This window comes from Salvelinus alpinus, chromosome 11, assembly GCF_045679555.1.
Source record: "Salvelinus alpinus chromosome 11, SLU_Salpinus.1, whole genome shotgun sequence".
In the NCBI taxonomy this organism is placed as follows: domain Eukaryota; kingdom Metazoa; phylum Chordata; class Actinopteri; order Salmoniformes; family Salmonidae; genus Salvelinus; species Salvelinus alpinus.
Window position 1 is genome coordinate 56,441,838 of NC_092096.1, and position 13,623 is coordinate 56,455,460.

A 13,623-nucleotide genomic window follows, 5' to 3' on the forward strand; every position below is an offset into this window, starting at 1 on the left:
ATATGGAGAATACCCATGACCTCTCGATTAGTGTAAGATCTCAGAACTTACCCACACTTCACTGCTTGTTGCCCAGCGGCTGTATAGGGCACTTTTTTTTGGCAAATACGTGGTTTGGGTGGGTAGGAACCTACTATACCCTGAGTAAGATTCATTATCTAGCAAAGTCAGCCCACAGATATAAATAGATGGATGATGACAAGGCTTAACGGAATCAGAATTTGGTTGTGGCCAGTGGTGGAAAAAGTACACAATTGTCATACTTGAGTAAAAGTAAAGATACCTTAATAGAAAATGACTCAAGTAAAAGAGAAAGTCAACCCAGTAAAATACTACTTGAGTAAAAGTCTAAAAGTATTTGGTTTTAAATATATTTAAGTATCAAAAGAAAATGTTATTGCTAAAATATAGTTAAGTATCAAAAGTAAAAGTATAAATAATTTCAAATTCCTTATACTAAGCAAACCAGACAGCACCATTTTCGTGTTATTTTAATGTATGGATAGCCAGAGGCACACTCCACCACTGGGACATAATTTACAAACGAAGCATGTGTGTTTAGTGAGTCTGCCAGATCAGAGGCAGTAGGATGACCAGGGATGTTCTCTTGATAAGTGCGTGAATTGGACCATTTTCCTGTCCTGTTAAGCATTCAAAATGTAACAAGTACTTTTGGGTATCAGGGAAAATATATGGAGTAAAAAGTACATAGTTTTTTGTTGTTGTAATGTACTGAAGTAAAAGTAAAAGTTGTCAAAAATATGAGTAGTAAAGTAAAGTACAGATACCCCGAAAAACGACTTAAGTAGTACTTTAAAGTATTTTTACTTAAATACTTCACACCACTGGTTGTGGCTCACAAACTTCTCTGAATCATGTTATCCAGAAACAAACTGTTTGTGTACTGGTTTCCTTTATTTTAATGGTGGCTAATCTGACGCAGGCTAACCCAGAACAACAGGCCCTCTGTTCTGGAATCTAATCTGTTTACTGGAGAGTAAGATATGTGGTTTGGCCCCTTATGACAATTGTATCATCATCATTATCATCATCATTATATTACATATAAACATTAACTATTATTTTTAAATTTATGAGTGCAAATCATTGTAACTTTTCATTTATAATTTGGGGGTATGAAAGAGAAAATTGAAATTGTTCAAATCCCTACAGAATTTGAACTTGATGACCTGCTGTGGTTCTCATCATTGTCCACTAGAGCGCGGCATTCTCTCATATGTCACCTTTGGATAGGTATTGCTGACAACGTCACGAAATCGATGCGCACGCTGATGGGGCAGCAGTCTGTGTGTTGTTGTGATTCTGGATGGAAAGATAGCAACAATGACAAGAAACTGCCATGTGGGGAATCGTAAGTCGTTCTTTGAAGTTAGTTGCATCTTGTTCTTGATACCATGTCTTGTTTTGATGTGTTTTGACTGGTTTCATGTCAAATATGGCAAAAATGTGCTGTAAGGATGTATTTGAGAGACAACAAGTGCTCATTGTGCACATTTATTTATGTTTTCAATAAACATTGGAGACGAAATATAGATTACATGTTGTCAACAACCTAAGCCAACTCCATCTGTTTTGCCCTATAGTTTGTTGCTAAACAACCAAACCATCTAATAAAAATGCACACCTATAATCTACCCAAAATACTGATCATCTCCAATTCATAGGAGACAAAACATAAATAAAAAATAAATAAATAAACTGTTCTATGAATTTATCCCAGGAATATTATTACAGGTCTTCATGCAATTTGTAGGTTACTATTTTTAACAGTGGTTGGTCAGGTATTTGAGGCGTGTACCTGATCCCCTACCGAATGAGAGGGAACAGGCAGGAGGCGCGCGAGATGCTCGAGAATCCTGTTCGGTCCTCTTCACTAGCTCCAGCCCCGCCTCACTACGACAACGCTGCCTGCCTGGTCCATCCGCATCTGTCACAACTGTCTGCAGCTGCTTGAGCTCCGTGGCATGCCCTCAGTTATACCGGGATTTAGGTGGAGGTTTTCACGAGAAAGATAGCTATGTCGGAGGTACGGAAATTTACCAAAAGGTTGAGTAAACCAGGAACGGCAGCGGAACTCAGGCAAAGCGTCTCCGAGGCTGTGAGGACATCGGTGATTGTGGTTAGTATGATGATGGCTAATAATCTCTTCTTTGGCTAGCTAACGGTAGCCTACCTTGCTGTCCAAACCCGCTCACGAAACCCGAGGGTCCGGTCCATTTATTCTGTTTAATCCGGAAAAGCCTATGTGTACTTTTAGTTCATAACGTTACTTGAATGTCTGAATGTCGAAAGACAATTTTTTTTCACAGTTATTATCGAAGAGGCATGTCAGCGTCTCACCATTTCCTCAACGTCACCCACCCAGCAGAGCTTGCTACATTAGATTAGGATACAAGCTACCTCTTTCAATTTAAAAAGGCGTATTACGTCGTAATTAGCTGGTAATTAAGCAGTGACGGTTAGCAGAAAATTACCGTATTGAAACGGGATAATGTCCATATAAAGGAAGTATCGTATTTGCAGTATTTGTTTATTTTCCCTGTGGATAGTGGTGTGACATTGTTCAGGCAGATCAGAAGAGAGAACACATGGTATTCCATTTATCTTGGCTTCAGCTCCAGCGGCGGCTTTTGTGTGCTTGAGAATTGAGCATTGAGCAGTGCCAGTTCTGAGGTTGAATGTGCAGCTAGACTGCATGGTTTGCCTAGCTATCCCTAATTCCCTGTCGTGTAGCCTGGTCCTTTCTTTTCCCGGTACTGAATATTTGATGTTCCAGGCATGTAACGTATCATTATTGATCCTGGTGGTCTTTGATTATAGCTAGGCCTACAGTAAGAGTTCTGTCTCCATAGAAGCATTTCCCTTTTCTTTGTTGAAAGGACAATAGTAAGTGTTGTATCATGGATCATGATTTGTGCACTGGTCGGGGTTTGTGTTACAGTTGAACTGTGTGTAGTATTGGCCTGAAACACTTTGATGATGCAGGGTATGGCTTGAGATAAATTGCATATAATGCTGAAGAGGCACTGAGATTTAACCACTGACACAGGGCTCCTTTTGGTTCTCTCTGTGTGTGTGTGTGTGTGTGTGTGTGTGTGTGTGTGTGTGTGTACGACCTCTAGGGTTGTTTGACCTCATGCCCTCTTGATTTGTCATCATGATAGTTCTCCACTGTAAACTCTCCCACACTGTCAATGTCATCTGATTCGCTAGACATTTCTCTCTTTCTCATATGATGCAACCAATGCAAAATCCCAGCCAAGAAAACATTCAGTGGACTTTTGCAGACCTCTTAGGCCGGATCTTTTTATTCACAAAAATCTCCAGTCAAGTGAAGTTAATCAGGCATAGTAATCTTGTGATGAGGTTTGACGCTGACTGACGTGTGCTAGGCAACACAGGTTCCGAAGTGTGTTGTGTCTGGTTGAGCGGATGATCCTCGGGGTAATGGTCGCCGTGGTAATGGAGAACAAGTCCTGTTTTGTGGAGGTCGCGGAGCCGGCATTCTCACATGGGGATTCCCTGGAGGCATGCTCCAACCATACTTCCTGTGTGTGTGTGTGTGTGTGTGTGTCACTTACGTCAATGGGGCTGCTTGTCTTATTCTCCTTCCTGGAATGAACAGTTTTCTGCTCTTTCCATATTCCTGTATCTCTCAGTTGGTGTGTGTAGAAATGACCTTTCCTACATTCAATTGGAGGGGTAGGTATTTCCTTTGTCCTGGGCTCCATTCTCTGTGATCTGAAAGCTCAATTAAAAGCCTTAACTCCGTTTCAGCTCATAAGACATTGAGACGTTTTGAATGTTAGCTGAAAGGAACATACTGTAATTGACTAGGGTCGCTTAGATCATAAGGAAGCTCCTGAAGCGTCTCAAGAGGTGTTGTTTGGATCTAGTCTAGAGGAACGATATACATATAAGATTGTGTATTTACTCAATTCAAGTCAGGTCAAGGGTTGTGGGACATGGGAAGTCTGTGTTCTCAGTAAACACACAGACTGAAGTACTTACTGGGGTCAGGTGGAGGACATTGGAACTGTTGGTGCGTGTGTGTGTGTGTGTGTGTGTGTGTGTGTGTGTGTGTGTGTGTGTGTGTGTGTGTGTGTGTGTGTGTGTGCGTGCGTGCGTGCATATGTACACATAAACGCCAGTAGTAAAGCCCATCTGCTAGAGATAGACTTCTCCTCTGTCTTTCCACTGAACTGTATAAGACGGACAGCAATCTGGAAAAGTACTTCTCTCACTAACATTATAGCCAAAGCCAGTGATGGTGTTTGGAGTGTCCGGGGCCAGATTGATCGCCGAGTTGAAAAACCGGTGTGACGTACAGTAAAGTCCCATAAAGAGATGAGAAAGTGACTATATATGGGTGAATGTAGCAGGCAGGCAGGCAGGCGGCTACGCCCCAACCAGACCTAACCCCTTCTTCCTCCTTTCTTCCTCTGTGTTTCTTCTTCTCTCTTTCGTTTTCTTTCTCTCCCAGGCTGTTCTTCTCTAAAGGAGCTGAGCCAGAACTCTCTCTCTTTCCATCCCTCTCTCTTTTCCTCTCTCTCTCTATATGTCCCCCTTCTCTCTCTATCTCTCCTATGACTCTCTCTCTCTCCCACCTTCTCTCTCTATCTCTTCGCTTTCTGTCTCTCTCCCCCTTCTCTTGCTATCTCTCCTCTCTCTCTCTCTCTCTCTCTGTGTAACACGATCTGTCGCAATGGAACTGTATCTTCTGGTTCTGTGGTTCCACTGCTGCCCAACCTGTTGCACATGACAGGAAGCTGCTGCTCTCCTCTGAGCTGCTAGAAGTAATGAATTAAGCAGGCAGCAGAGCCTACCTACTGTAGCTGATTGTGAGGCCCAGCGACTATGTTGTTTACCATGTACAGTTGAAGTCGGAAGTTTATATACACCTTAGCCAAATACATTTAAACTAAGATTTTCACAATTCCTAACATTTAATCCTAGTAAAAATTCCCTGTCTTAGGTCAGTTAGGATCACCACTTTATTTTCAGAATGTGAAATGTCAGAATAATAGCAGAGAGAATGATTTATTTCAGCTTTAATTTCTTTCATCACATTCCCAGTGGGTCAGAAGTTTACATACACTCAGTTAGTATTTGGTAGCATTGCCTTTAAATTGTTTAACTTGGGTCAAACGTTTTGGGTAGCATTCCACAAGCTTCCCAGAATAAGTTGGGTGAATTTTGGCCCATTCCTCCTGACAGAGCTGGTGTAACTGAGTCAGGTTTGTTGGCCTCCTTGCTCACACACACTTTTTCAGTTCTGCCCACAAATGTTCTATATGATTGAAGTCAGGGCTTTGTGATGGCCACTCCAATACCTTGACTTTGTTGTCCTTAAGCCATTTTACCACAACTTTGGAAGTATGCTTGGGTTCATTGTCCATTTAGAAGAACCATTTGCGACCAAGCTTTAACTTCCTGACTGATGTCTTGAGATGTTGCTTCAATATATCCACCAAATTTTCCTGGCTCATGATGCCATCTATTTTTTGAAGTGCACCAGTCCCTCCTGCAGCAAAGCACCCCCACAACATGATGCTGCCACCCCCGTGCTTTACGGTTGGGATGGTGTTCTTTGGCTTGCAAGCCTCCCCATTTTTCCTCCAAACATAACAATGGTCATTATGGCCAAACAGTTCTATTTTTGTTTCATCAGACCAGAGGACATTTCTCCAAAAAGTACGATCTTTGTCCCCATGTGCAGTTGCAAACCCGGAGTCTGGCTTTTTTATGGCGGTTTTGGAGCAGTCTTCCTTGCTGAGCGGCTTTTCAGATTATGTTTATATAGGACTTGTTTTACTGTGGATATAAATACTTTTGTACCTGTTTTCTCCAGCATCTTCACAAGGTCCGTTGTTCTTGGAATGATTTTCACTTTTCGCACCAAAGTACCTTCATCTCTAGGAGACAGAACGCGTCTGCTTCCTGAGTGGGATGACGGCTGCGTGGTCCCATGGTGTTTATACTTGTGAACTATTGTTTGTACAGATGAACGTGGTACCTTCAGGCGTTTAGAAATTGCTCCCAAGGATGAACCAGACTTGTGGAGGTCTACAATTTTTCTTCTGAGGTCTTGGCTGATTTCTTTTGATTTTCCCATGATGTCAAGCAAAGAGCCACTGAATTTGGACGTAGGCCTTGAAATACATCCACAGGTACACCTTCAATTGACTCAAATGATGTCAATTAGCCTATCAGAGGCTTCTAAAGCCATGACATCATTTTCTGGAATTTTCCAAGCTGTTTAAAGGCACAGTCAACTTAGTGTATGTAAACTTCTGACCCACTGAAATTGTGATACAGTGAGTTTTAAGTGAAATAATCTGTCTGTAAACAATTGTTGGAAAAATTACTTGTGTCATGTACAAAGTAGAAGTCCTAACCGACTTGCCGAAACTATAGTTTGTTAACAAGACATTTGTTGAGTGGTTGAAAAACGAGTTTTAACGACTCCAATCTAAGTGTATGTAAACTTCCGACTTCAACTGTACATTTATACACATGCGTGTGTGTGTGTGAGAAACAGAGAACAATGACTGGGGGAGGGGAGGAGTGCGAAAGAGAGGGAGAATCACTGTGCACCAGCTGAAAGGGAAATAGTTGATCTGAAGTCCAGCATGTCCTCTCCCCACACTCCCTAATTCCCTGGACAGCAGTACAGCAGACCCTCTGCGTACCAGGTGGGACACACTTACAGCTGTGCACTGAACTGTGGCAGGGTGTTTGAGCCAGGAGTCCTAGAGAGGGGCCTGGTGGTTCTCTGACATGTTAGCTGACTGTGTCTCTCTCTCCCCTGAGTCTTTTGCCAATGTCCTTGGCCACTGGTCAGTGGCCACTGCAGAACAGTCTCCTCTAGTATGGATAGAGCTCTACCACATTCTGGGCTGCATGAAACTGCCCTCAGGCCCAGGAGTCTATTACCTAACATAGAGCAGATTACCGGTACATTGTGTTCAAGCAAGGCTTATCCTATGTCATATGTTCGCCTGCTTCTGCTGAGCCTTGCACTATTGTTAGAATGAATAATTATTGACTTTTCCTAGTTGCGTCTCCTTGGCTGACTTGCTTTGCCCTGGACTGATTCACATGACTTAGCCTCGCGTATGTGTGTTTTCTCTGAAAATGTCTTTGCATATAGGATATGAAATCATTCACTTCTCTATGAAACTCTCAACAGGATGCAGTGATATCACACCAGAGATGTGGTGGAGCAGCCATCTTTGTTTTGTGATTGTGTTGCCTTGGGAACATGTCAGACTGAGCCACTCCTGCAATAACTTGTGCCCTGCTACGCTAATTTTCACTCACTGCAGCAAGCAACCCCCCTCTGAACTCCCTGGCGTCAAAAAAAGAAACAGTAGCCAGGAACTAAGACCCTAAGGTCAAAGGTTATAAGGCATTTCTAGAACCCTGTGCAGTGCCTAACCCCTCTGCAGAGTACTTCAGTAAGGACCATGTAACACAGCCAACCTCTGGTGTCAGAGTGTTGGACTCCAACCCCGCAAAAGGACATTCTGTTGAACTAGACTACTGTGCCGTGTGTTCACAATCCTCTCAATGTTTTGAGTGATCCTCCAGCTGCTCTAAAGGTCTCCTCCAGTCCAGCAGTCACCCTAATATTTTTCACAGCTGCCTCTCTCTCTCTCTCTCTCTCTCTCTCTCTCTCTCTCTCTCTCTCTCTCTCTCTCTCTCTCTCTCTCTCTCTCTCTCTCTCTCTCTCTCTCTCTCTCTCTCTCTCTCTCTCTCTCTCTCTCTCTCTCTCTCTCTCTCTCGTTAAATTCAATTCAAAGGGCTTTATCGGCATGGGAAACACATGTTTACATTGCCAAAGCAGGTGAAATAGATAATAAACAAAAGTGAAATAAACAATCAGAAATGAACAGTTAACATTACACTCACAAAAGTTTCAAAGGAATAGAGGCATTTCAAATGTCATATTATGGCTATGTACAGTGTTGTAACGTTGGGCAAATAGTTCAAGTCCAAAAGGGAAAGTAAATACACATTGTATTTACAATGGTGTTTGTGCTTCATTGGTTGCCCTTTTCTTGTGGCAACAGGTCACACATCTTGCTGCTTTGATGGCACACTGTGATATTTCACCTAATAGATATGGGAGTTTATTAGAATTGGATTTGTTTTCAAATTATTTGTGTAATCTAAACTCAGTTTCCACGTAATTGTCTGCCTACAGCGGCCTCTCTCAATAGCAGGGTTAAGCTCACTGTCTGTACATAGTCAAAGCTTTCCTTCATTTTGGGTCAGTCACAGTGGTCAGTTATTCTGGTCAGGTATTCTGCCACTGTGTGCACTGTGTGCTCCATTTTGCTCAGTTTTTTGGTTAATAGTTTCCAATGTGTTAAGTGATTATGTTTTCTGGTGATATGGTTGGGTCTAATCGTGTTGCTGTCCTGGGGTTCTGCGGGGTCTATTTGTGTTTGCGAACGGAGCCACAGGACCAGCTTGCTTAGGGGACTCTTCAATAGATTAATCTCTCTGTAGGTGATGGCTTTGTTATGAACGGTTTGGGAATTGCTTCCTTTTATGTTGTTGTGGAATTGAACGCTAGAATTGAACGCCTCTTTTCTGGATTCTGATAATATAATTAGCGAGTCTCTCTTTTCATGCTCTGCAGTCGCCCTCTGAATTTTGTGTCTCTCTGTGATCTTTGCCCTCTAACCTCAGACATCTTTAGTTCAGGGAGAGTAGCTTCTCTCTGTCACATTGACAAATCTCTAGTCCAGCAGAGCAGAACAGATCAGGTGAGAAAAGAGCAGAGTGATGTTTTTCAGTCTCAGCTTCCAAACAACTGCCCAGACAGAGGAAAGCTGAAACACACTGTGCTTTTTCACAATTACACCATGCTGTTAGTGTGTTGTGTTACTCGTCTGGGACTCTGGTCTGTTTTGTACCCGGTCCACAGCCCCCTCTATGATACTCTGTCCCCTCTACAGATCATATTGAGGGGGAGAGATGAAACGCAGTGTGCTTTTTCACAATGACACCACCATGAGAGCTCAGGATTCAGTAGCTAGGAGGACTTTATTGGTCAGTCTTGGGCATCGTCCCAAATGCGTGTCTTTTTGTCGAGGCAAAACTTTTTGTGGAAGGTACTACGCAGCACACAGACCCTCTGGCGCACTCAACGTTGTTGATATATGTTGAGTTTCGCTGTAGGCCTATTTGGCAGGGAAACTGTGAAGCCAGCTGAATAGCCTATTGCCTGTTTCTCTTTTAGTCTTTTATTAAAGAATGTGAAACAATGTTGTGTCTGTTTGCTGCTTTTCATTAAATCATGAATAGCTGTTCTTTATATGGACTAAATACATGTGTTCATATGGGCAGAATATTATCTATAGGCTATAGCATACCAAATGTCGATCAGTTATGAAAATGAAACATTTAATGTGGAAAAAGGCAAAAATGTGTGCGTTTTAATTAACAAATAAAGTCTTTGTCACATGACTATAGATTTGGAAACATAGTGATTTTAGAGACACAAGGTAACAATAGCCCATGATTAAAGGTTTAGGTTATACTGGGCTCTCACCATCATTATTATTATTCACATCACTACAATTCAATCAAGTCACAATTATCAGATTTGGTATTGACATCAGTGAGCAGGCTTTCTGAGTCAGGAGAGACACATGGGTAGCCCTACCAACGGAAAACGTCTGAAAACAAAATTGATTCTGAAATTCAGACCACAGAAATCCAATGTTTGTATACTGAACAAAAATATAAACGCAACATGCAACAATTTCAACAGTTTTATTGAGTTACAGTTCATATAAGGAAATCAGTCAATTGAAATAAATAAATGAGGTCCTAATCCATGGATTTCACATGACTGGGCAGAGGCGCAGCCGTCGGTGGGCCTGGGAGGGCATATGCCCACCCAATTGGGAGCCAGGCCCAGCCAATCAGAATGAGATTTACCCCACAAAGGGGCTTTATTACAGACACCTGTGTAATGATCATGCTGTTTAATCAGCTTCTTGATATGCTTTTGAACGGGGTATGGTAGTAGGTGCCAGGCGCACCTATTTGAGTGTGTCAAGAACTGCAACGCTGCTGGGTTTTTCACACTCAACAGTTTCCTGTGTGTATCAAGAATGGTCCACTACCCAAAGGACATCACGCCAAATTGACACAACTGTGTCAACATGGGCCAGTATCCCTGTGGAACGCTTTCGACACCTTGCAGAGTCCATGCCCCGATGAATTTGGGCTGTTCTTTTGGCAAAAGGGGGTACAACTCAATATTAGGAAGGTGTTCTTAATGTTTTGTACACTCAGGCTTACTTTAGCTTACTGCTTACAAAAGAGCTAACAAATATTGTCACAATAAACAACATAGTGCTTTAGGAAAGACATGGCAAATACATATGGGAAATAAATAGCATAAATGACAAAGCAAATGTATTCCAACGCATCCCCCTGTTGATGTGAAGGAGTGGGTGAGGGTGTGTGCCTTTGTGTTTATGTGTCTGTCTGTCTGCATTTGCATTGTCTTTTCTTGTTAGCACTGATTTAGCTGATAGCTGTTTCATTGAACAAAGGTTTTTACTTGCAGTGACTGTAATTGGCTTACCTTCCTGCACTCATTGTAAGTTGCTCTGGATAAGAGCGTCTGCTAAATGACCGAAATGTAATGTAAATGTAATGTAAATGTGTGGTAGCTCGTCTGTGCGTCTCTTGGTAACTTGACTGTCTATGTTTCTCTACAGGAGCAGCCTAAGATCATCGAGCCGTTGGACTATGAGAACGTGGTGTTTCAGAGGAAAGCCCAGATCCACAGTGACCCTCACAGAGACCTGCTGCAGTGTCCTGTCGACGACATCTCGGTACACACACACACACACACACACACACACACACACACACACACAGGAAACATTTGTTTCGTTTGTTGAAATTCAATGTTTTATTTGAGGATATTTATAAAAGTGACATACTCTTTCAAATATGCTCCTAGAAACACTGGATAACCAGGCCCACATTTTGTAGGGTAGCTAGCGACAGCATTGCGACATATATCCCCACAGTAGCATATAATATGAATACCAGAAAATACTGCAGGAACAGTGGTTTATTTTATACCAAGATCAGCAACTTCTGTGAGAATTGACTCAGGGAGGGCGTTCATATAGATTTCTGTTTCTACGAATAAGTGTCTTTTCCCATTATCCACCAGTTCACAGCCTTGTTCTCCCCTGCAAGGAGGGACATATTTATTAGTTAAAACCAAGCGACCCAGCCAGTCCAGTTTAACTCAGTCACTGACAGATTATTGGGACTCTTTCAAATACACATTATTCAAACACACGTGGTTCTGATCAGGAGACACAAAGCAGTAAAAGCCTAAACGACTGTTCACCCTCATCTCTTTCCAAACCCCCCCCCCCCTCTCCCTCTCTGTGTAGGAGTCTCAGATCTCTCGTCAGAGGAGGACCGTGGTTCCCTCCGTGCCCCAGAATGCAGAGAGGGACGCCAAGAGCCTGTTTGCCAAAGAGGTTCTCATTCAGTCAACACTAGTACACAACAAATAAATGCCTGTAGACAAAACTTGACAAGCCTATATCGTAATAGCAATCAATAGGAACTTCGATGCCTGACCAGAAACAAACTACTGGTTGGTCCCAATAGAGAGATGTTGACCAGTTAATATTCCCAGTTAAGAAGTTTTAGGTTGTAGTTATTATAGGAATTATAGGACTATTTCTCTCTATACCATTTGTATTTCATATATCTTTGACTATTGGATGTTCTTATAGGCACTATAGTATTGCCAGCCTAATCTCGGGAGTTGATAGGCTTGAAGTCATAAACAGCGCAATGCTTGAAGCACAGTGAAGAGCTGCTAGCAAACGCAGGAAAGTGCTGTTTTGAATGAATGCTTGTGAGCCTGCTGCTGCCTACCACCGCTCAGTCAGACTGCTCTATCAAATATCAAATTATAGACTTAATTATAATATAATAAACACACAGAAATATGAGCCTTAGGTCATTAATATGGTCAAATCCGGAAACTATCATTTAGAAAACAAAACTTTTATTCTTTCAGTGAAATACGGAACCGTTCCCTATTTTATTGAACGGGGGGAATCCCTAAGTCTAAATATTGCTGTAACATTGCACAACCTTCAATGTTATGTCATAATTATGTAAAATTCAGGCAAATTAATTATGGTCTTTGTTAGTAAGAAATGTCTTCACACAGTTCGCAACGAGCCAGGCGGCCCAAACTGCTGCATATACCCTGACTCTGCATGCACAGAACGCAAGAGAAGTGACACAATTTCCCTAGTTAAAATAAATTCATGTTAGCAGGCAATATTAACTAAATATGCAGGTGTAAAAAAATATATTTGTGTATTGATTTTAAGAAAAGCATTGATGTTTATGGTAGAGGTCGACCGATTATGATTTTTCAATGCCGATACCGATACCGATTATTGGAGGACAAAAAAAGCCGATACCGATTAATCGGCCGATTTATTTAATAATAAAATAAAAAAGATATATATATATATCACACACACACACACATTTTTATAATAATGACAACTGAATGAACAATGAACACTTTTATTTTAACTTAATATAATACATAAATACACACACGCACACAGCTCTGAAGTGACAATGATACTGAAGAGTCTGCTTAGGAGACAAATACTCTCAACTGTTTGAATAAAAATAGAGTTTAAGTTACCTGTGATGAATGTTGAAAACAAACTTTAATTTCTATATGCAGGAAATCCTATTTTAATAATGGGCATGGTAAGAATTGACAACCAAAGTGCGAGTCATAATTCCCATGACACCTAGCAAAATCTGAAAAGCGGTTCCTTCATTTATTCCATAGGATATTTTTAGATTCACTTAAAATAAGGTCTGTGTTTCGTGTAGGCTTACATCACCGTGCCAATTTTATAACTGTGTAGATATCCATAGGACAAGGTAACTCTGATCAATATTGGCTAAATATAAGCGAAGATAAAAAAAATTATAGAGTGGATTTATGAAAATACAGTGGGGAGAACAAGTATTTGATACACTGCCGATTTTGCAGGTTTTCCTACTTACAAAGCATGTAGAGGTCTGTAATTTTTATCATAGGTACACTTCAACTGTGAGAGACGGAATCTAAAACAAAAATCCAGAAAATCACATTGTATGATTTTTAAATAATTAATTTGCATTTTATTGCATGACATAAGTATTTGATCACCTACCAACCAGTAAGAATTCCGGCTCTCACAGACCTGTTAGTTTTTCTTTAAGAAGCCCTCCTGTTCTCCACTCATTACCTGTATTAACTGCACCTGTTTGAACTCGTTACCTGTATAAAAGACACCTGTCCACACACAATCAAACAGATTCCAACCTCTCCACAATGGCCAAGACCAGAGAGCTGTGTAAGGACATCAGGGATAAAATTGTAGACCTGCACAAGGCTGGGATGGGCTACAGGACAATAGGTAAGCAGCTTGGTGAGAAGGAAACAACTGTTGGCGCAATTATTAGAAAATGGAAGAAGTTCAAGATGACGGTCAATCACCCTCGGTCTGGGGCTCC

The 13,623-nt window shown here is 41.5% G+C and overlaps 1 protein-coding gene across 5 annotated transcripts in view; it reads left to right on the forward strand.

Annotated features, from left to right (window-relative positions):
- The first annotated feature begins 1,895 nt into the window (after nt 1–1,895).
- The window catches only part of LOC139534497 (dedicator of cytokinesis protein 11-like), a 107,013-nt gene continuing 95,285 nt past the window's right edge, over nt 1,896–13,623 (forward strand). For 2 of the 5 annotated variants that reach the window (XM_071333673.1, XM_071333675.1), the window contains exons 1-3: nt 1,897–2,140; nt 10,770–10,886; nt 11,466–11,555. In XM_071333673.1, the coding sequence (XP_071189774.1) occupies nt 2,039–2,140; nt 10,770–10,886; nt 11,466–11,555 (309 nt within the window). In that variant the 5' untranslated portion in view covers nt 1,897–2,038. Of the gene's footprint in view, nt 2,141–10,769; nt 10,887–11,465; nt 11,556–13,623 lie in introns of all 5 variants that reach the window. The other 3 variants (XM_071333674.1, XM_071333676.1, XM_071333677.1) reach the window with 2 other exon arrangements.